The sequence below is a fragment of the Theropithecus gelada genome, chromosome 6 (assembly GCF_003255815.1).
Source record: "Theropithecus gelada isolate Dixy chromosome 6, Tgel_1.0, whole genome shotgun sequence".
Classification (NCBI taxonomy): Eukaryota; Metazoa; Chordata; class Mammalia; order Primates; family Cercopithecidae; genus Theropithecus; species Theropithecus gelada.
The window spans coordinates 116,014,015-116,037,823 of record NC_037673.1 but is presented as its reverse complement, the minus strand read 5'-3'; the positions used below and the strand labels follow the sequence as shown (position 1 = coordinate 116,037,823).

The 23,809-nt window shown below is 35.4% G+C and overlaps 1 protein-coding gene across 4 annotated transcripts in view; it reads right to left on the bottom strand.

Moving 5' to 3' along the window:
- HSD17B4 (hydroxysteroid 17-beta dehydrogenase 4) overlaps positions 1-23,809 on the bottom strand; it is an 89,164-nt gene that overhangs the window by 21,338 nt on the left and 44,017 nt on the right. For all 4 annotated transcript variants that reach the window (XM_025387212.1, XM_025387213.1, XM_025387211.1 and 1 more), the window contains 6 exons: positions 21,734-21,834; positions 18,836-19,072; positions 16,156-16,207; positions 11,395-11,466; positions 9,377-9,480; positions 3,651-3,716 (listed from right to left, as the gene is read on the bottom strand). In XM_025387212.1, the coding sequence (XP_025242997.1) occupies positions 3,651-3,716; positions 9,377-9,480; positions 11,395-11,466; positions 16,156-16,207; positions 18,836-19,072; positions 21,734-21,834 (632 nt within the window). The remainder of the gene's footprint in view (positions 1-3,650; positions 3,717-9,376; positions 9,481-11,394; positions 11,467-16,155; positions 16,208-18,835; positions 19,073-21,733; positions 21,835-23,809) is intronic.

The window sequence follows — 23,809 nt, the reverse complement described above, 5'->3', positions numbered from 1 at the left end:
GCTGCCATCTAAAAGCAGCTACAACATTTGTAGCAGAAAGATCACCCAGTCAGCCCAGAGTCTTAGAAAATAATATATCATTGTCAAAAAAAAAAAAAAAAACAGGTAGTAGTTATAAATGTATGGTAATTTTTTTGGTTTCTCAATGATTTGTTTTTGATTCCCAATGATTTATCTCAAACTTTCACCCACAAACAATCAGTGAAGTGAAGGTGACACATACTGGAAACTAAAGACGATGGGTACTGTGGCAGCCTAGACAAAAAGTTCAAAGGAGTCTTCTGGAGCCGCGAGTGGGACCTAGAACACGGCTGTCAGCAATAGCTCTCTCAGATTCTGAGACCAGAGGATGTCCAAGAAGTTTTTTCTTGACAATTGGTGTATCATACTGTGATCGTTTAGCAGAAGCAGAATTATAAAAAATTATTATAATATTCTAGTTAAACTAAATTAAATGCTGGGACTCTTCTAGATGAGATGAATGCTTATGTTGCTTTGATTCTTAATGACTTTACATGAGTTCTTTATGGTCCTAAAGGTCCAAATAAAAATAAGAGAGAAAGAACACTCTAGGAGATATGACTTGGTATTTGCAGCATCTGGAATGCAATCAGTCTCTGCATCTAAAATACAGAGTTGATCAGCAGTTCACTTTAGATGATCCCATCAAATAGTAAGTACTTTCTGGCAGTTATGTGCAAGCGACTCAGATGGTCCAACCAGCATCCACGATCTTTCTAACAGCTTTGTGGCCCCAAAAAGGGGTGTTCTAAATCTGCAAAGATCTCCCACTGGAAGACCTGTTTTTGAGCCTAGGTCTGTTTTCAGTTCAAGATGACAGTAATTGTAATAAAGAATTATATTTTACTGGACACTAGCACTGATATGCCAAATATTAACTTTACTTAATAGGATATGTTTAGTATAAGGTATGTATCTGGGGAAACTATGGATATTTGTTCTCATTTTCCTCAAATACAAAGCCTGACATCTGGTATTTACTTATTGTTTGGTCTTTCTAGATTATTGCAGTGGAATTGTCTATTAATAATTATGAAAAACTACAAAGTACACTTGTATTGTCATGCTCATTTGTTTTGTTATGTTTTGTTTTGAGACAGGGTCTTGCTCTGTTACACAGGCTGGAGTGCAATGGTGCAATCATAACTCACTGCAGCCTCGATTTTCCAGGCTCAAGTGATCCTCCACCTCAGCCTCCTGAGTAGCTGGGACTATAGGTGTACGCCACCATGCTCGGCTAATTTTTTATTATTATTACTTTTAGTGGAGACAAGGTTTTGCTGTGTTACCCAGGCTGGTCTCAAACTCCTGAGCCCAAGCAATTCTCCCACATCAGCCTCCCGAAGTGCTGGGATTTAAGGTGTGAGCCACTGTGCAGGCCTGCCATACTAGTTTGAAGATGAAGAAACTCTCCTGAAGACATTATAAACAGACATTCCAGAAGTGATACTGGTAGAATTAAAAATATATAGTTGCCAGTTTTCTTAATGATTGAAAAGTTACTAAGTTAATATAAATACCTAACATAAAGTTTATGTATAATGGCATAATTTTTCCTCATTTCCATTTCTCTTAAAGATCTGCCCATGCACAATCATCCTACACTAGTCTCCAATGTGAATGCTCTAATTCTTACCCTTATACACACATCATGCTCTTCTCCTCTCTTACACTCCATCATTACTTCTCAACACACTGCGAGCCCTACATACCCAGAGAGAGAACAACCCATATACCATCTCAGCGAAGTCCCATTTTTACTATTGAACCCTTCTATATGTCATTCCCTAATGAGTATCCCTTCTCTGAATGTCTGTTACACTTATACTACAAATCAAAGCCTTGTATTTAAACATTCATTGCTTGGAATAGGTACCCTAGTTATTTCAGATATCTACATCTTGAGTATCCAAGTGTTCCTTCCATTCCTTGACAATAGATGACATTTCTTCTAAGTGACTTGTATTTCTTATAGCATGGATCCAATTTCAGATGTCCCACAAATTCCCTGAAATTTACAACAAAGTTTTATGCAAAATGTTTTTTAGGGAACTGGTATATAGCTTTCATCGTATTTTCTAATTATCATTCAATACAAAATGGCCATGAACTTCCGCCAAATGATGAGTGCCCATTATTCACACAAAAAATATTGTTGATTTAAAAACTGTATTTTGTCATGCAGCAAAATATTAAAACCTACCTTAAAACTAACAAAAAGTTTTAGTCATCTGAAAAAAAAAAGAAATAAAACCCCTCTACTTACTGCGTGTAGAAATTCAAACCTTGTAAACTATTCAGCTTTTATTTACAGCAGATACATTTTTTACTTCAGTATAATAAAGAGGTATTTCTTGGGTTTTCTAAACCATGAAACCATGAGCCTTTTCTGTTTTTTAGTACTCTAACAGAATTAGTTTCTTAATTAAGCCTTATGTAAACATAAATATGAGTGCATTCTTAAGAAATTGATAAGAAACCATAATGGATGGAAAAAATATTTAAAGGCAAGAATAAAGCAATGTTCCCTCCATCACCTGATTATATGATACAGAAAAAAATTACATACGCACCAACTTTAATTCTCTCTGGCTCATGAGATTACATTTCTATTTGCTAGGAAACATAAGTCCTGCGAAGTTTTCATAGCAAACATACCAAAAATATTTTCTTAACTTTCAAGTTCAGGAGTACATGTGCAGGATTCTTACACAGGTAACTGTGTGTCATGGGGGTTTGTTGTGCATATTCTTTAATTACCCAGGTATTAAACCTACTACCCATTAGTTATGTTTCCTGATCCTCTCCCTCCTCCTATCCTCTACCCTCCGGTAGGCCCCACTGTGTGTTGTTCTCTTCTAAAATACAACCGAAAAAAATTTTAAGTGAACTTTATGAACAATTTGTTGTTATTACATGCTCACACACTGCATCACTCCAGAGGTTTAAGGATTTTATGCTATATCTGCATGGTTACTCTGCTGGCCATCTTAGAGAAGAATCTTGAAGTCTCTCAAAAATAAACTTACTTTTCTCACTTTTATGGTTGCTTTTTGCTTCTTAAACAAATTTTTCTATGCTCACAGAATTTGTGAACTGACAGGATATTTTATCTCCACCAGAAAACAAATTTTTTATGTCAAACGAAAAAGATTAAATCACCTACTGCTTCTAAGATGCTTTATTTGCCTGTCCTTTAAACTTGGTATAAAATAATCTGTTTCCAAGCAGTGTGGCATTGCTTTCTTTCCCAAAGAGGAAAGGATGACTAATACTTGCCTTTTAACTATTTTTTTTCCTGCACTTACTCTGAGGCTTTCATGAAATTCTTCACTCTTAAAGTGGGCAGCCTCTCCAAAGAAAGCACTCCATTACCAACAACATGCAATGCTTTTTAAATGGACTAATAAAAAACCATTTTATATTTTATTTTGGTATCTAGTGGGAAAACATTAATAACTAAAAATTTACAAAAAAATAACTTGCAATCACAGGAAACATGTCTTTATGTTTATTATGTTGAACAGGCCCTACTTTTTAGATGCATAATGTTATACAGTATCAGAGTTACAAATTAACAAGTGTCATCAACCAGATGGATTTATCATTTTTCAAAAATACAATCTTACCTGATTAAGAGAAGTGGTATCTGTAAGTACAGCATCAGGAGGTCTATTAGGTATGGCTACAGCTACCTAAAATTAAGACATTACATGTTAAATCTTAAATGCAAATTATCATTATTCTCTTTAACCAAACTAACATTTGATACACAACCATGTTTCAATACAATAAATTCTGCAAATTGGATAAAAGAACTTTAAAAAAAAATTCATGTTCAGGAAATAATGATATTTAAAATTTCATAACTCCTAGCTTCATCTACACTATGATTTGCCTGAAATGACCTTTTTAAATGTAAAGAATTATGTAATCAGATTCGTCCTCCAGGCCACAATGGAGAAAAAGTTAAGGACAGTTTTTCCCTATGTAAAAGAAAAAAACAACTACAAGAATTAGACATACAATTCACATCTAAATTGATTCAGTCTTTAAAACTGGTCTTTTAAATCCTTGCATATTTTAATTTGCCATCTTAACAACAGTCAGTTACCAAAAATATTTGAATTATTATGATCCCTTAATGCCAACACTTAAAACTCCTTTTTGATGAAAAGTTTGCAACATCTACAACGTAAGTATCTGAGTGCCAGTTTATGGTTGATTTAAACCAAAGTAAACATAAAAAATTCAAGTAGCTAATATCTACTTTTCAATAATTTATAACAGAGGCAAAATTTTGTTATTCATTTATTCTCAATTAGGTAAATTTTCCACAATAAAGTTTTTGTCCTTGTAAAGAGTTAAGAAATTAGTGATTTTTCATTACTAAAATGCCACGCTTAGACATATTCCCAAACTTATCCTCACAAACCCCCTACACCCAAAACATAAAAAAAGATCATGGGGGAAGTTGCTGCTTCTAAAAACAAACAAAAGGCAGCCTGCTGTTTTTCAAAAATCCTTGCATGAATTACACTCCTTTGCTTCAGTTGTATCCAGTGTATTTCGCAGGTTTTATCTACATATTTATTTTCAATGCATTCTACTAGGTTTTGGAGGACCTGACTTCAATCTATAGGTCCTGAGCAGTCTTTTAAAATTTCTGAGTACCAAGAGTTCTCTGAACCTGTCTTGATTCTGAGGGCTGCCTGATTAAAAATAAATAAATGAAAATTAAAAATTAAAAAATGTTGAGTACCTTTTATTCCACAAAATCCATTGTATGCCATGTATACAAAGGGCATTGAAGATGGACAGTGCTGCCATGGTAGTTTTACTGTTAACAGACTAGAAACCCGTTTATGGCACAGGGCTTCACCATGACTTGACATCATCTCTGATTTTTTTCTCAAAGCAACAAGTGATACTTGTGAAAAGTGCTCAGAGAATGGTATCTAGTTTAGATTATTTTCTGGTCTACAATAATTCATTATTGCCCAATATTAAAAAGAACATAGAGGGAGCCCAAGGTGGATAGGACACCTGAGGTGAGGAGTTCGAGACCAGCCTGGCCAACATGGTGAAACCCCATCTCTACTAAAAACACAAAAATTAGCCAGGCATGGTGGTGGGTGCCTGTAATCCCAGCTACTTGGGAGACTGAGGCAGGAGGATCACTTGACCCCGGGAGGCAGAGGTTGCAGTGAGCTGAGATCGCACCACTGCACTCCAGGCTGGGCGATACAGCGAGACTCCATCTCAAAAAAAAAAAAAAACAAGAACATATAGTTAAAAAGGAAAAACAAATAGCATGTTATATTTACTTCATCTAATACAGCCTCAGACTTGTATTATTTTACCCTTTCTAAAATAACATCTTCACTAAAAGCTTACAAGTTTTAGGAGTGAATATAACATTTCCAAGCTTTTCATTCAGACAATGCCACTGCATATGTTTGTGCAGTGCATAACTTGCCTTAGGGTTCTTAACAACTCATAATTTGCTACTGGTGAAAAGATACAACCTCACATAAATAATACTCAGTTAATACCTGTCCAGGTAATTTTTTCACATCCAAGCAATAAGAGAGTACAATTTTTTTTTTAAATGTGGGCCCAGGACATTGTTTTCATATAGTATTGATCAATATTAATTTTTCAAACAGCTTTACTGACTCAATACACGTATAATTTGCCCATTTAAAATGTAAAATCCAGTGATTTTTAGTACATTCGCAGAGCTGTCCAACCATCACCAGAATCAACTTAGGCACATTCTCATGTCCCCAAAAGAAAACCTATACCCATCAGCAGTCACTCTCCATTGTCTCCTTTCTCCTCCAGCCCCTGGCAACCTCTAATCTACTTTGTGACTCTACAGATTTGCCTATCCTGGGTATTTCATATAAATACAGTATGTGGTCACTTGCTATCAATCTGAAGAACTTTCTTTAGTATTTCTTGTAAGGCAAGACTGCTAACAACAAATCATCTCAGTTTTTGTTGTCCAGAAATGTCTTTATTTTGCATTCATTTTAGAAAGATCATTTTGCTGCTTATAAAATTATTGGTTTTTTTTTTTTTTCCTTTCAGCACTCTGAATACATTAGCCCACTATCTTTTGACTTCCATTGTTTCTGATGAGAAGTCAGAGGTCAGCTCTTAATCTTATTGGGGTTCCTTTGTAAGTAATGAGTCATTTTTTCTCTCATTATTTTCAACATTTTCTTTTTGTTTCTGGCTTTCAACACTTTTACTACAATGAAGAGAATATGGATCTCTTTAGATATATAATCTATTTGGGGTTGACTGAGCTTCTTGGATGTATAACGTTTTTCATAAAAAGCCATTATTTCCTCAAAATTTTTTTCTGTTCCTTTCTCTCTATCTGATACACCCATTATATGAATGTTAGTGTGCTTAATGATACTCCACCTTTCTCTAAGGCTCTTCATTCTTCTTCCTTCTCTTCACTGTGGTTCTCTCTGTTCTTTAGTTTGTATAATCACTATCAATCTTTAAGCTTTTTTGATTCTTTCTTCTGTCAGCTCAAATCTACATTTGGCCCTTCAACAGTAAATTTGTCATTTCAGTTATTATACTTTCAGCTCCAAAACTTCTATTTGGGTCTTTGTAATAATTTGTATATATTTAGTAACATGTAAGCATGGTTTCCTTTAATTCTTTGAACATAATTATAGCAGATGGTTTGAAGTCTCTCTACTAAGTCCTCTCAAAGGCAGTTTCTGTTGCCTGTTTGTTTTTTCCGTCTATGCATCACACTCTCCTGTTTCTTCCATGTCTAATAATTTTTTGTTGCTAACTGGGAATTTCAGATAATAGATTATAACAACTCTAGACACTAATCCCCCACCCCTTCCAGGGCTTGTTGCTATTGTTTATTTATTTAGCAACTTAGCTAGACTCTTATATGTGAGTCTATTCTCCCAACAATGAACAGCCTCTGATATTGCTCCTCAGAGGGTGCGCCTTGAGTCTGTGCAGTCACCCTAGGATGACACTGGTTTTAGCAGGACTCTCTTTGACTGTCTCTCCTTGGTCTCTCTGTTAAACTGTCTGCCTCTTTTGGTATCATACCCAGTTGTTAGGTTCCATTAATTGCCAGATGACTGTTCTATTTTTTTCAACAGGGTCCTGGGGTATAAATTGTTCAACAATCTGATCCAATTAAATTCAAGCCTCTTTGCAAGGATAGTCGTTGAGGCCAGTCTTTGAGGTTTGTTACAATCCCAGGAGGGCTTTTCTTAGCTATCTCTTTCCCTGGTTCTTTCTAGTAAACGTCTAGCTAGGCTACACTTTAGCTTCTGCTGTTATGGAACTAGCAGCCTTCTCTTAATTGCTTATCACTACAGTCACACCTTGTTTTTGAGGGCATCCTTGAGCTTGAAATTCCAAATACTCAGTTACAAAAAGAGTCTGTTTCCTTGAGAAGAGGGTCAGAGCTTTGTGTTACTACAGGCTTCCTCTCCCTCTAGGTAGAACTTCTGCAGGAATGCTGACATACTTCTCTCCAAGTGATACACTTGCTTTACAAGAATGAAGCAGGGCAGGTGTAGTAGCTTCTGTTCTTCTCAGCCGGCTCTCCAACCATGGAGCCTCTATGCTACGGGAAAGCTAGGGGCAAGTGCAATCAGGGCCCCAGTATTCTTAGCCTGCCACAGGTAGGGTAAAGTTTCCACTCTGTAAGTAGTGGCTGGATGGAGAAATAGAGTCTCACAAGTCAGTCACTTTTACCTGGAATAGAGCATCTGCAATTCAGAGCTAGTGAGAAGGATAAGAAAAGTTAATAGCCTGCCCCTCCTGGGAAGACAGCACGGCAGAGGGCTCCTACATTCTTGGCTGCAAACGCCTGGGGTACAGTTTCTGTCATGCTCAGCCAGGAGAGGAAGAACAAAGGGAGGGGTTGTGGCTCAAATGCCACACAGTCTCACTGTTCTTACCAAAATATAATAGATTTTCTTGAATAAATGTTTCTTTGCTTGCTCTATACCCTTAGGACAATTTCCAGAGACATTAAATAGCTGTGTTTTAAAATAACTTTTTACAAGTCATGGTTGTTTCACTGACAAGAAAGTTCAAGGAGCTTCTTATGCCACCATTCCAGAAGTCTTTTCCCAATACTGCTTTCAATAATACTTTATTTACTACAGAAGAATATTCACTACAGTATAATCTTATTGCCACAAATAATTTAAAGGTAAAGCCAGATTAATGTGAAATCCAAATTATTAAATATTGTTAGGAAAAAAGTTTTCAGAATCTGAGAACAAAAGAATAACCAGAATTATCTTGCATAAGAGAAATACTTAGGTCCGTTAATAAATGAAGGTTTTAATCCATATAAGGATCACTTGTGTTCAATTTTTCTAAAAACTTTTGGGATCTGCAAAGATTATACAAGAAAATAACAAATATTCCCACAATTATTTCAGATACATTATACTTAACTCAGCAAGGCTTTTCTACGTATAAAATATGTTGTATATAGAATACATAAACACGAACAGCACTTCGAATTCAAGGAATGCACTCTAATTCAAAGTACGGATTACCAAGTCTCTACACTGTAAGATTACATATATGGTAATATAAGATCAATATACAGTTGACCCTTAAACAATGTAGGGCTTGGGAGCACTGACTATGCAGTCAAAAATTCACATATAACTTTTGACTCCAATAACACAAACCATCAATTGACACATATTTTGTGTTATATTATTATATTCTGTATTATTACAATAAAATAAGCTAGGAAAATGGCTGCTGCCTCATCCGAAATCAGCACATCCATGGAGGAAGGAGTTCTGCTTTGCTGCATCGTCTATCCCAGGGTTTAATGTTGGTAAATGAGTAACTCTAGCATTTGTACAAGGCTCCCTAGGACTCCTGCAGCCGTCGACCAAGCCCAGGGACATAATTGAATCTGGAGTTTCCTGGGGCCTTGTTTTGAAAAAGACTTGACATACACATAGAAAGAAAGGCATAGAAATAAATGTTCACTTGTCTCTGCGAAAAAAAATAACAACAATAAGCTAGGAAAAAGAAAATGTCATGAAAATCATAAAAGAATGAAAGAATATTTACTATTCAGTAAGTGGAAGCAGATCATCATAAAGGTCTTCATCCTCATCATCTTCACATTGGGTAGGCTGAGGAGGAGGAGGAGGAAGAAGAGGGGTTGGTCTTGCTGTGCCAGGGGTGGCAGATGTATAAGAAAATTTGCCTATAAGGGGGCTCATGCAGTTCAAACTCATGCTGTTGAAGTCTCAATTGTATAGATAAGAATCCTTAACTACACATATATTTTGCTTCTAAAGCCATAGCTTACCTTGACTTTGTCTGATGTCCGTTTTCCACCAAAGCCTCCAGAGCCAACAAGAAAGAGAGAAAACTGATTGTGGCATATAAGTTCCTTCTCAGAATAAGAATAGACTGAAAAGTAAATAAAAGAAAAAATAAAAGAAGTTACTACCAAAAGACATAACTAGTTAACCAAGATAGGTTCAACAATTCCTGTCAAGGTTTCAAAAACAAAATCCAATTACTGAAAGAGTTCAACAGGTACAGGTGTCCAAGTTTGGATTACAAAGCATTCATTTTAATCCATTCATACCAGACTCTGAAAGGCAGAGAGAAGAGGAGCTTCAAAAATCCTTTCTTAACTATGAAATAGCAGTTCTTTCACTTTTCTTAAGGCTCTCCAACTGCTATTCAGATTCCAGTTATTTCCACCTTAAACATTTCAAATAATCCCACTACCTGTACTTAACCACACTCGAACTTACAAACATTCTGCCAAAGCAGTCAAGAAGAGCATGGAGAGGAAATAAGTGGGAATGAAGGTATAAGCCACATGAGGGCAGGATCATGGCTGTTCTGCTCACTCTTTATTTTCCCATCAACTAGAATAGTTCCTGTGCAGAAAAAAGGGCACCTAATAAGTGTTTATTAATTAATAAATCAGTGAATAAATGATATGAGTGAGCAAGTGAGCAAGTAATGAATAAGACAGCTGTCCCTCTATTTACTAACTTACTAGGGACAGATTATTATCTGTTTCATATCTAGCTCAGCAAACGTAGAAATATGATTTTAAATTGCATACTAAAGAAAAATCTAATTATAACCAAAAATAAGGAAAGGCATGTCAATGTATTTCAAATAAGATTTTTATTTTTATCACACAGGCAATTGAATAACTAATTTCACCTATACTTTGTCTACAAATTCCAATATACTAAGGACCATTACCAAGTTGTATTTCAACAAATGGAACAGATCAAGAGAGAACAGTAAAAATTAAAGCAAGGTTTCTGCAGGACTTTTTTTTTTTTTTTTGGTATATTACATTTGGTACAATGGTGAGAAGACTAAAAGAGAACTGGGAGTATAGTAGCCAAGTGTTGGCCAACGTCTGGAATGACAAGTATGAAAACCTAAAAAGAGAAGAGAAAGGAAGAGAAAAAGGAGGAGAAGAAAGATAAAAAACATACATAATATTTAAGAGCATCAAAAATGTTCTCAATTGATTATTAAGCAAAAATAAAGTAAGTTCCAAAACAGCATATACAGTATAACCTCCTATGTATTTACAACAAAAATGATAAACTTATATTCCAAATATTAAATAATGTCAAACTTTATACTGTTCTTAGTTGCCAAAATTACTGACAACAAATACCTACTTTTTGGTTCTTAAACTTTAAAACTCGTAAATTTTAAATTTATAAATCTAAATTTAATTTTTAAAATTTACAAATTTTAAACATCGTATCTTTACCTTATGTTTAATTACTAGTATTTCAACATTTATTAAACTACTATAATCTTTTTTCCCCACTGCAAATAAAATGTGGCTGTGGTGTTTAAACCACATCATAAGTTCAAGTCTAGAAACTTATAAAAGCGTAAGTCTAGGAGCCTAACTACCATTTATAAGAATAATTCAGTGGTCAAATATGTTCCAAGGTCCAAATAACTAACACATTAAAGAATACCTAAAATACAGCCTAACTGTCAAGTGAGGACTATCTAATATTCCTTCCTGCCAAAAACATACTCCAGCAAGCTTAATTCTCCTCTACATTATCAACACAAGCCACATTTCTCACCCTTGTGCTTTGGTTATGTTGTTTTAAATCCAATGAAATGCCTCACCCTTCCCAGCCTGAGCCCAGAAATTCCCCTCCTTCTTCATTTTTCTTAAAGAGTTTAAAAATGCTTATCTTGTTTTCTTACAAATTGGAAAACAAATACTAACTTATTAATCAACTTCTATGGTGAAGTATTATGTCATACACAAAGCCTATCAATCTAATAATATTATAAGAATTGTAAATAAATTACCATCCATAATAATCACTACACCGGATCCTTTATCTAGGACATCAGCAACAACTGCTTCACATTTTAATTTTCCTAGAAAGAAAAGTAAAAGAAATACAGTGTCTTAAAAACCAAAGATTACTATAATAAGCTGTGAAAGAATTTAATAGCATTTCCACTGTAAGCTCAGCAAAACTAAAAAACTATGGTTTGAAATAATGTCCCTGAACAACAGATGCTGGAGAGGATGTAGAGAAATAGGAACACTTTTACACTGTTGGTAGGAGTGTAAATTAGTTCAGCCACTGTGGAAGTCAGTGTGGCGATTCCTCAAGGATCTAGAACTAGAAGTACCATTTGACCCAGCAAACCCATTACTGGGTATATACCCAAAGGATTATAAATCATGCTCCTATAAAGACATTTGCACACGTATGTTCATTGCGGCACTATTCACAATAGCAAAGACTTGGAATCAATCCAAATGTCCATCAATAACAGACTGGATAAAGAAAATGTGGCACATATACACCATGGAATACTATGCAGCCATAAAAAGGAATGAGTTCATGTCCTTTGCAGGGACATGGATGAAGCTGGAAACCATCATTCTCAGCTAACTATCACAAGATCAGAAAACCAAACACCACATGTTCTCACTCGTAAGTGGGAGTTGAACAATGAGATCACATGACACAGGGAGGGGAGCATCACACACTGGGGTCTGTCAAGGGGTGGGAGGAAAGGGAGGGATAACATTAGGAGAAATACCTAATACAGGTGACGCGTTGATGGGTGCAGCAAACCCCACCATGGCACGCGTATACCTGTTTAACAAAACTGCACGTTGCGCACATGTACCCCAGAACTTAAAGTATAATAAAAATAATAATAATGTTCATGAACTCACTAGAAAAAATAATTCAACATTAAAAGCAGTCAGAATACCTGAATCACTAAATTTCAAACATCAATATTTCATACATTAGATTTTTTTAAATAACCATTGGCAATGTCAAGGATCCCTCTTGGTCTCTTTTGACCCTGTTATTCAACAAACATTTGTTGAGCATACAACCAATACCATTTACCCCATTTCTTCTTAAATTTCTATTCAACACAGTACTGTAAGTCCTACCCAGAGCAATGAGGCAAGAAAAAAAAATTTTTTTTAAGACATCCAAATAGGAAAAGAAGTCAAATTATCTCTCTTCACCAATGATATGATTCTATACCTAGAAAACACTAAAGACTCCATCTACCAAAAGGCTCCTAGAACTCATAATGAGTCAAGTAAAAGTTTCAGGATACAAAATCAATGAACAAAAAAAAGAATAGCATTTCCATACACCAATAATATTCAAGCTGAGAGCCAAATCAAGAATGCAATCTCATTTACAATAGCCAAAAAAAAAAATAAAGTATCTAGGAATGCATCTAACCAAGGCGGTGAAAGATCTCTATAGGAGAACTATAAAACACTGCTGAAAGAAATCACAGATAACACAAACAAATGGAAAAACATTCCATACTCATGGGTTGGAAGAATCAATATTGTTAAAATGGTGGTACTATTCAAAGCAATCTGCGGATTTGATGCTGTTCCTATGAAACTACCAATGTCATTTTTTACAGAATTAGAAAATATTATTCTAAAATTCATATGGTACCAGAAAGAGCTAGAATAGTCAAAGCAATCCTAAGTAAAAAAAACAAAGCTGGAGGTATCACATTATCTGACTTGAAACTATACTATAAAACTACAGTAAACCAAAACAGCATGGCACTGGTACAAGAAAAGTCCAGTGGAAAAGAACAGAGAACCCAGAAGTAAATACACACACCTACAACCATCTGATCTTTGACAAAGTTGACAAATACAGGGAATGGGGAAAGGACTCCCTATTCAATAAACGGTGCTGGGATAACTGGCTAGCCATATACAGAAAAATGAAATTAGACTCCCACCTTTCATCATATACAAATATTAAGTCAAGATGGATTAAATATTTAGATGTAAGACCTCAAAGTATTAAAATTCTAGAATAAAACCTAGGAAATACCATTCTGGACATCAGCCTTAGGAAATAATTTATGGCTAAGTCCTCAAAAGCAATTACAACCAAAACAAACATTAACAAGTAGGACCTAATTAAACCATGAACAGAGTAAACAGACAACCTAAAGAATGAGAGAAAATATTCTCAAACTATGTATCCAACAGAGGTCTAATATCTAGAATCTATGAGGAACGTAGTTCAACAAGCAAAAAACAAATAATCTCATTAAGAAATGGGCAAAGGACATGAACAGACACTTCTCAAAAGAAGACACACAAGTGGTCAACAAACAAAAAAAAATGCTTCACAACACTAATCATCAGAGAAATGCAAATCAAAACCACAATGAGACACCATCTCACATCAGTCAGAATGGCTATTACTAAAAAGTCAAAAAAATAACAGATGCTGGTGAGGCTGCAGATAAAAGAGAACATTTACACACTGTTGGAGAGAATGTAAATTAGTTCAGCTACCACGAAAAGCAGTCTGGAGATTTCTCAAAAAACTTAAAACAGAACTATCATTTGACCCAGCAATCTCATTACTAGCTATATACCCAAAGGAAAAGAAATCATTCCACCAAAAGACACATGCACTCATATGCTCACTGCAGCACTATTCACAATAGCAAGGACAGGGAATCAATCTAGGTGCCCATCAATGGTGAAATGAAATGGATAAAGAAAATGTGGTACATAGATACCATGGGATACTACACAGCCATGAAAAAGAACAAAATCATGTGCTCTGCAGCAACATGGATGCAGCTGGACATCATTATCCTAAGCGAATTAATGCAGGAACAAAAAACCAAATACCACATGTTTTCACTTACAAATGGGAGCTGAACTCTGGGTACACGTGGACATAAAGATGGGAACAACAGACAATGGGGACTACTAGAATAGGGAAAGCAAGACCTGAAAAACTACCTGTTAGGTACTATGCTCACTACTTGAGTGATGGGATCTTTCATATCCCAAACCTCAGCATCACACAATACACCCACGTAACAAATCTGCACAGGTACCTCTTAAATCTAAAATAAAACTTAAAATTACTTTTTAAAATAATAAAGTTTTATAAAACCAAAAAAAAAACACAAAACCAGACAGAAAAGAAAGTACTGCTGTGAGGTTTCCTTCACTCCTTCTAGTGGTTATTTTTAACATGATGAGGGTAAGTCAGCCTATGACACTACCACTATAGCCAACAAATGAGCCATTAAGAGATGTTGCTATCAGTCTCCTGATGCTTGACACTCTATGCCTCATCAATTTGTGTGTTTTGTAAACAGTAGTAGATTATAAACAGTAGTCGTGACCTTGGTTTTCTGCAGTTTAAAAGGTTCCAAACCACAAGCATATCATATTTTAAACATTCACATTTACTAGTAAATTTTAAAACTACTTAAAGAAAATGCACAGGCTCTACTGAGAAAAAATAATTCATGAGAAATATAACTTGAGGCTAAGGAGGTAAAAAAAATTAAAAAGTTATTCTCTACACCTTCCTATTCACATCACTGTTCAGTTATAAACACTCTGGAGTACACATCTAATTTCTCTTTTCGTATTTTAAAATCCCGAATAGCAGAAACCTATCTTACACATTTCTACTTCCCTTATAACAATGGTTTCCAAGTGGATCCATAGGGCTGGTTACATATGAAACCCTAGTCACTGTCACCAACACCACCACCCCACCACATACATACATGCACACATACACACACATACACACACACACACACACACAATTTCCAAGGTTGGGATTGAGAATCTACATTTTAAATTAACAGGTAATATAATGTAATAATTCGGGTGATTTTTATATGCTGCCAGGTTAGAAAATTACCTACTACCTAATACTGTGCCTTGCAAATACTGGATATCCAGCAGATACTTGATCAATGTACAATCACCACAAAGTGTACTGTTTCACATAAAAAGAGCTGTTTTGAAAACTTACGCTATAATGCTTACACTGAAATAAAGCTATGAAGCTTCAAGCAATAAAAATCTCATTTTTTTTAGAAAAATAAAAAGGTTTAAGAAAAATATTCAAGTAGGATTCTAGCTACTTGCTGACTTCTACATTGTATAATGTGAAATGACAAATATTAACAAAACATTCCTTTTTGTATTCTACCACCTTATATGACCAGAATATAATTAGACAACATTCAAACATCAAAATAGAGAAACAAATATATCAAATTTATAAATAAAGAGATTTACTAAACAAGATATTATTGAGAAAAGTAAAAATGATTATTAAAGCAGACTTGTTTTTATTTTCTCCAAAATAGAAAAAAAATGAATTACAAGAAATTCTGTATCTTTTAACATTGTTTGCTTTATGAAAATCAGTATAAATACCTGAGAAAAGAACAATAATCCTAAGAACCATAACAGATTATACACAATCACTAAGTTTAGAGCACACACACGAATGTTCCTTTCAGTTGTTAATAACATATACATCAACAGAGATAAATTATGAAATAAATTTTTAAGACTATTAAAGGACAAAGCTTAAGGTGACACAAAACAGGTACTAGTTAACATCAATCTACTCTAATGGCTCACATGCGCATAATAATTTGTGATATGTTTTATTAGGTCACTCTATACCAGTTTAACACACTGATGTTATTTAGAAGGTTAATCAGGAAATAAAAGTATGGTATTATGGAATTGGTATATCAATAACTCACCTGCTCTGGGAAGTGGTTTATATAACTCTAAGTATTGCTCTCCATGAAGAACCTAAGTTAGGGTAAACAAAATTTCATTAGCAAACTTTCTTGCTCCACAGGTTCTGCCTGTGGATACTGCTACTCGCCAGTGACACTTTACTGTCCACAGGTTCACATTTCTTCCCAAGTTATCTATCTCCGTTTGTCTTCTTCTTCTTAATCATGTGATTCAAAAATAATCAATCCCCCAATCTCAAGACAGTCAGCTCTTCTGGAGCAGAGAAGATATATTTGTGTTCTTTCTTGGCATTCATAAAGTCTTGTTGACTGTTAATTACATATTATTTGCCATGAGACAATAAACTAGGCTGTATTCCCAGAACTTATAACAGTGCCTGGAACACAGCGGCCATCCAATAAATATTGATTGAATAAGAGTGAACAAATGGGCCAGTGCTAGTAATTTCAGGTCACATATACCAAATACAAATGACACAACTAAACACAAAGAAAAACCTTACAACCATGTTCAAAATGAAAGCACTGTCAATGTGAATATCCCTTTCTTGTAATACTTTGTAAATTATCTACAAAGAGTAGATACTAAGGATACTGTGTAACTTAATAGCCACTTAACCTCAATGTATCAAACAAAGAATGCACCAAGGTATGTAGGAAAACAACAGGACAGGAAAACCAAAACCTGAAGCATACACTCAAATGACCCCACTTTCACTGCAGAGGGCCAGTTTTCCAGTCTTCCTCAGAATGAAGAAGAAGAAGAAAGAAGAAGAAAGAAGAAGAAAGAAGAAGAAAGAAGAAGGAGGAGGAGGAGGAGGAGGAAGGGGAGGGGAGGGGGAAGGGGAGGGGGAGGAGGAAGAAGAAGAGAGAACAAAGAAGAAGAAGAAAGAAGAAGGAAAAAGGAAGAAGAAGGAAGAAGGAAGAAGAAGAAGAAGAAGAGGAGGAGGAAGACGACGAAGAAGAAGAAGTGGTTGATGAGAAGACAAATGAAGGTCGGCCTTACTGTGTCACACAGCCTGAAAAACTCAAGGTAAGAAGACTAGGATTCAACTTCCAAGATGTATGAACACCATTTACAATTTCCAATTGTTAGGGGGAATTTTGAAACATTTGTTTTAACTTTTTGCATTTACACTGTTCAAAGTATACAGCAACTAACCATGGGAGTGTGAATGAAACAGCAAACTGCCCAGCACATATTTCTTGTCTTCCTCCCAACTTCATGAAACACTCTAATAAAATAAGTGGCCATCAACTTAGAGCAGCAATGAACTAACTGATCCACCAGTAAATAGGTTCTCCAATCAGTCAAAGTTACAGATACCAGCTCACAGCCCCATGATTCAAAAATTATTACCAGGCTCATGACCTGAATCTTACTCCAAGAAATAAAATATACCCTATCTCAAAGAACTTCTCACCATTGTTCACTCCTCTTTCTTGACACACTTTATTCATTTGGCTTCTCAAATACCCCATTCTCCTGATACTCCCCACACCTCATTAACCATTCCTGTTCAGTCTCTTTTTGCTAGTTCCTCTGCATCTCTTCACCCTCTCAACATTGCAGGGCCTCTAAACTCAGGCCTTTTCTCCACTTACTCTCACACATTAGGTGACTTCATCTAATCTCCAGTCTTTAAACATCACCTAAATGCTAAGGACCCAGTTAGACCCCTCCCTGAACTCTAGACTCATATATATTCAACTGTCCATTCTTATATTTCTACTTAAATGTGTAACAGGCACCTTAAACATATTTAAAACCAACTCCTGATCAACTCCACCTTAAAATAAATGTGTATGTATAAATTACACATAATGCCATATGTAACTACTATACATATTAAATACACTATACATAATTATACATTACATACAGATATGTGTAATGTATAATTATATACAAGGTATATATATGCACCCACATATGTGTGTATATATATATCATTCCAGTTATCCAGAACAAACATCTTCATCCTTGACTCCTCTTTTCTAACCCTCATATGCAGCACTTTTACTTGGATTACTATAATAGACTCTTAAGTGGTTTCTCTGCTTTCATGCTTGGCTCCCCTATAACCTGTTCTCCAACAATAGCAAGCTTGAGCCAGTGTGTGAACATACCCAGATCATGTCACTACTCAGCTCAGACTGACAAATGGTTTCCCATGTTCATCAAAGTATATGCTGAAATATTTACAATTACTCCATGGCCTTCTCCTACCATTGGCCCCTTGCTCACTCTATAGCTATGCTGGCCCTATTACTGTTCCAAAAACAAACCAAGTATGTGCTATTTGCCTTACATACTCCTCCCTGGCTTGCTTCTTCACCAATGTCATGAGGTGAGAACTATCATATCCATTTTATAGATAAGGAAACTGAAGCCTAGAGATGTTATTTGTCAAGTAAATGGCAGAGAGAGGATAAATAACATTATGCCAGGGTTATAGGACTACACGTACTTACTATTTTCTTCTTTTTGCTGGCATTTTAAACAAACTCTCCCCTTTTTCTTAAAAAGAAAAATCAAAAGATATGCTAACCTAACCACTATAAATAATTATATAAATATATATATGCACACTACACACATATACATATAAGGTATGACATTTATGAATAATATTTACAGAAATAGAAAAGCAAAATAAAGGTTTCTTATTAGGCATACCTTTGCAAAGTTGATTGAAAGCCCAGGAATTTCTGCTAATCCTCCACCCATTAGAGACTTCTGACCTATGATAACTCCGAAGGTGGGCAAACAGGAGAAATCAGAACTTCCCTCATAAACAAATTTCAAATCTTTTGGATCCTTGATTGATGCTCCCACTCCAAGGGCATACATAATAGCTTCTAGTTCCGTATAAGCATAAGAAAACGGAGGGAGTTTCTGGCCAATAGCTCCAGCCTACAGGACAGTTTTAAAAAGTAATTTATTTCATTGATAACTTTTCAAAACTATTAACTTCTTACATACCTAGTTTTGTTTTTGAATAGATGCGAATACAATGTCAGTGAATTTGATGGAGCATAATTATTGCAATTATATTTGATTTTTTTAATAGAAACTAATTAAGTAATCTGTAGAAAAGGACTTCTTTACAATTAAGAACTTTTTTATTGCTTGCTTCTTGCTAACAGATAGTATGCCTCATACTCAACTTTCCTGGCTCTTATTCAGCAATTATTAGCTACCGAACAAACTAAAAAAAATGAATTTTTAGCTCATAAGATCTAATGTATAAAATTCGCTGTAAACAGATGAGTAAAACGCTGCTTAATGAACGTAAATTTGATTGCCTCATAATGGTTTTGGTTTGTTTGTCTGTTTTGAGACGGAGTCTCGCTCTGTCGCCCAGGCTGGAGTGCAGTGGCGAGATCTTGGCTCACTGCAACCTCTGCCTCTCGGGTTCAAGCGAGTATCCTGCCTCAGCCTCCCAAGTAGCTGGGACTACAGGCCCATGCCACCACACCTGGTTAAATTTTTTTTATATTTTTAGTTGAGACAGGGTTTCACCATGTTGGCCAGGCTGGTCTGGAACTCCTGACCTCTTGATCCACCCGCCTTGGCCTCCCAAAGTGCTGGGATTACAGGCGTGAGCCACTGCGCCCGGCCCCTCATAATGTTTTAAAGTAAAATAAAATTTAACTTGAATTTCCTTCCCAGGAATATCCTTTGTCTAACTGGATATTGTCTTTTTCTACTTAGTGATAATACTCGTAGCTAATAAGTGAAGTACATATTGGGTTATAAAAGAATAATGTCCAATTTTTCAATCATTTTTATTCAAAAGTAGAAGTCAGCAAACAAGCACTAAGAGCTAAAATGGTTTATATAGGTTGACTAAAAATAAGAAAAACAGAAAGAATATGTAATAGAACACAAGCACTGTGCAGCCCACAAAGCCTAAAATATTTACTATATGGCCCTTCATCAAAAAGGTCTGCCAACCCTTATTTTAAGGAAAAATCACATTTATATACTGACTATATTCTCAGGCTTAAAATTAGAATTTTAATTTTCTTTATCACAATGCCTACTATAGGTTACAAAACACCAGAATCTAATATGGCAAATGACTTACTTCCTCCTATTTATCCAGTACAGTTTTTTTTTTAAGAAAGGATACAAACAGGAACAGTAAATAGGCAAATTTCACATGAGCTATAATCACAATCGTTCTCAAATTTCTGACACAATGGGAAGCATTTTACTTGCAGCCATGTTGAAATAGTTCTAAAATACTATATTGATGCTTCCCTTAAAAGAAATGGACCCAAAAGAGCACTAAACTAGATAGATATCCTTTTCTGAAGAGTTAGAAAATGTTACTAAAGTAGGATTATTGATGGTCAAGAAAAAATAATACTTGTCATACAGTTAGATACAGAAATCTAATTGTACTGAAAAAGTAAAAGTTTAATATTTGAGCTTATGTTCAAATTCTATCAATATATAGTACATATTTTATATACAGTTTTATCATCACTCATTTAGCAATAAATAGCTTAGAAAATAATTTTTGTATGTGAAAAAAGTTGCAAAATTATTTACATTTCAAACAAAATGTTGCTGATTATAGGCACTTCACTTTCAACATAGAGGTTTAAAGCCTTGTGTGCGTTAGGCAAAGGGGTAAAAAACACAACAAAGAACCTGGGAGCATAAAACCTCCAGGAGTCATGGTGTCATAGTCTCCCCTCCCAAATACAAATTCCCATACAACTCAAATCTACCTAAAGTCAATTTAAAGTTATCCTTAAAGAGATAAAGAGCTATAAATGGGTAGAATGAGAAATGTATATGGAAGACAGTCCAGGCAGGCATAGATATCAGGACTAGATATCAGTTTAGCCACCAGTCATTTTATCAACAGTTGAGATAATCCCTTTTTTCCTCTTCTATCCAGTACCTCCCTGAGTCAATTTCCAAACAGCATTGCAGAGGGTGAAAATGAGGTTGGCTAATGCACCACTCAGGCAGCTAACTTGATTCGTCACACCCCCTGATGGAGCCTACCAAAAATTATATGTAACTAAGGAGTATCCCTCTGAAAAGTTCATAAGCTTTCAGCAGCTGTTTCTAACCAGGAGAAGAAGCTGAGTGGGTTACCTCCATTCTCCAAGCCCCACTCAGCTACTAGGTAAAACCTTGGAGACTGATACCCAATCGCTCTGATCTCCTTTCCCACTAGGGAAAAGAAATGTATGGTATACAGTCCAGAGAAATCCAAGAGAGGGAAAAGGAGAAATTAAAAAGACGAATAAAGTACTCCGGACAGCGTTAGAATTCATCCTGAGCCACCTCTTCATGTGGCTCAACCATCCTGAATTCTCTGTATGTTGAAACCAGGCTGTATGCTATAAAGTCAATCATAAATGATTTCTCAATAAATCCTCTATTTTAAATTATCTGTGCCACTGCTTCTCTCCATTATTAGTGACTGAAAGAAAGTAACTGCGTCCAAAAGAAAAAAGAAAGAAGTGGGAGAGGAAGAAAGCAGGGAGGGAGGAAGGGAGGGGAAAGTCTCCAGATAAGGCAAAGGCTTTAGGCTTTTTTCCCACTTACAAATCCTGATGTTGCTGTAGACGTTGCATGACTAGTATGATTTGCTGAAACTCCTTCTGAATCTATTTTACTTAGAACTTCAATTATACTGCCAGTTGATTCTAAAATTAAAAATGAAAAACAAAAAAAATAAAGCTTTGTTAAAGATGTGACTAAGAAAAGCTACAATATGCTACATAATTATTCCTATAACATTCAGCAAACCTGCTACAGAGCCTCCATTGCCACTCATGAACTGAATGTATTATGATAAGACTATTGAAGGAAAAAAACTGCGAAAGACTGAAATTGACCAAACATAAATGGACATCTTCAATGAAATACAAGGCATTGTCTAGCATATCCTTCCCTGGTTATCTGATTCTAAGGGGGCTCTAGGGCTTTCCAAAGTCTTTAAGCTATTTTACAACCTTTAAAGAGAAATACTTGTCTATAGACATGCAATTTGTCTGGAGAGATCACTGATTCCTCTTCTCAACTGATTTCCATTCTTTCCAAGATGAAAGAATACTGAGATTACCTCTTCACCCCCGCTCCCAGTTCTCTGTACAAGTAATAGCTCTGAAGATAGTACCAAAAATTCTTCCAGAGAAAATCATCATCAAAACCAATGACTCCAGACAGGGATCAAAAGCGGCTGTTCTGTGGGTCTAAAAGGTTAACAAAGGAGGCTCATGGGGCATCCACATACCATAAGATATTCTGAAGGCCCTGGGACCTTTCTAACAAACCTCAGTGACATGGGCTTCCTTCTGAACTCAGACAAAACCATAACCAAGGCCGGGCGCAGTGGCTCACCCCTGTAATCTCAGGACTTTGAGAGGCCAAGGCTGGCAGATCACTTGAGGTCAGGAGTTCAAGACCAGCCTGGCCAACATGGTGAAATTTCACAAAAATTAGCCAGGCATGGTGGCACACGCCTATAATCCCAGCTACTTGCGAGGCTGAGGTGGGAGAATCGCTTGAACCCGAGAGGCAGAGGTTGTAGTGAGCCGAGATCACACCACTGCTCTCCAGCCTGGGAGACAGAATGAGACTCCATCCTAAAAAAAATAAATAACCAAACTACAGAGTCTGAGAAGACCAGAGATATCTGCCATTCCTGATGACAGCAGTAGAGCAGTTTCTTGCCTATTAATCTTCCCCCTACCATTCCATTCATACTGCTACCTAAAGGGAAGGCTATTTATTTGAAAGGCGCCTCCTTTTAGAAATAGACAACTTGAATTACTTCTTGGCTCAAACAGTGGCTAGTTTAGTTTTTCTGGGATTTAATTCCATCATCTGTAAAATAAAAATACAAGAAGAGATGCTCTGAAACTTCAATTCTTATCAAAAAGATCATTTTTTTAAGTTGTGCTTCAGATAGAGGTATCTTTTTACTTATAATTAGTTATAATAATTCAATTAGTTGGCTTTTTAATAAGTTTAACACTTTTGAGGCAGAAATACTTTTTGAGATAGATATCAGAGGAAAGCTTTTACTATACTTTTCTTTCATTTGTTTTCATGGATAAGTGACTGTTATTCATAGAATAAATTTCTCAAATGTCTAAATATAAAATACAAAAATGTTACCATTTATGACATAACAATCATGTTATCATCTGATTGAGAATAAGTATAATGAAAATTTCAATAAGTATTCCAGTAGGTAGGAAAGTATCAATAAGGAGAAAAAAAAACAGAGTAGTCATTTTTCAAATATATTCTTCTATCAAACTTTAAATATTACATCACTATGAGAAAAAAAGGTTTTTTTAATAAAATGACCCTGACTCATGATCTTTTCAGAAAAATATTTCAAATTTCATATATTACATGCATATGTGAGTTACACTAGAAAAAAATAATCTGACTTTTATTTGGTTATCTATTTCTGTGGCATATTATAGGAGATTAAATAATTCAAGTTAATAAGCAATTATTAAGTCCCTTCTATGAGTTCAGCACTATGCTAACACCAAATATATACAAGAAGTACATACAATCTCTGCCTCAAAGGAACTTACCAGGCAATTAAGAAACCATACATGCATGAAACAAAAGAAGTGGAGAACAGTTATAATTAGATGC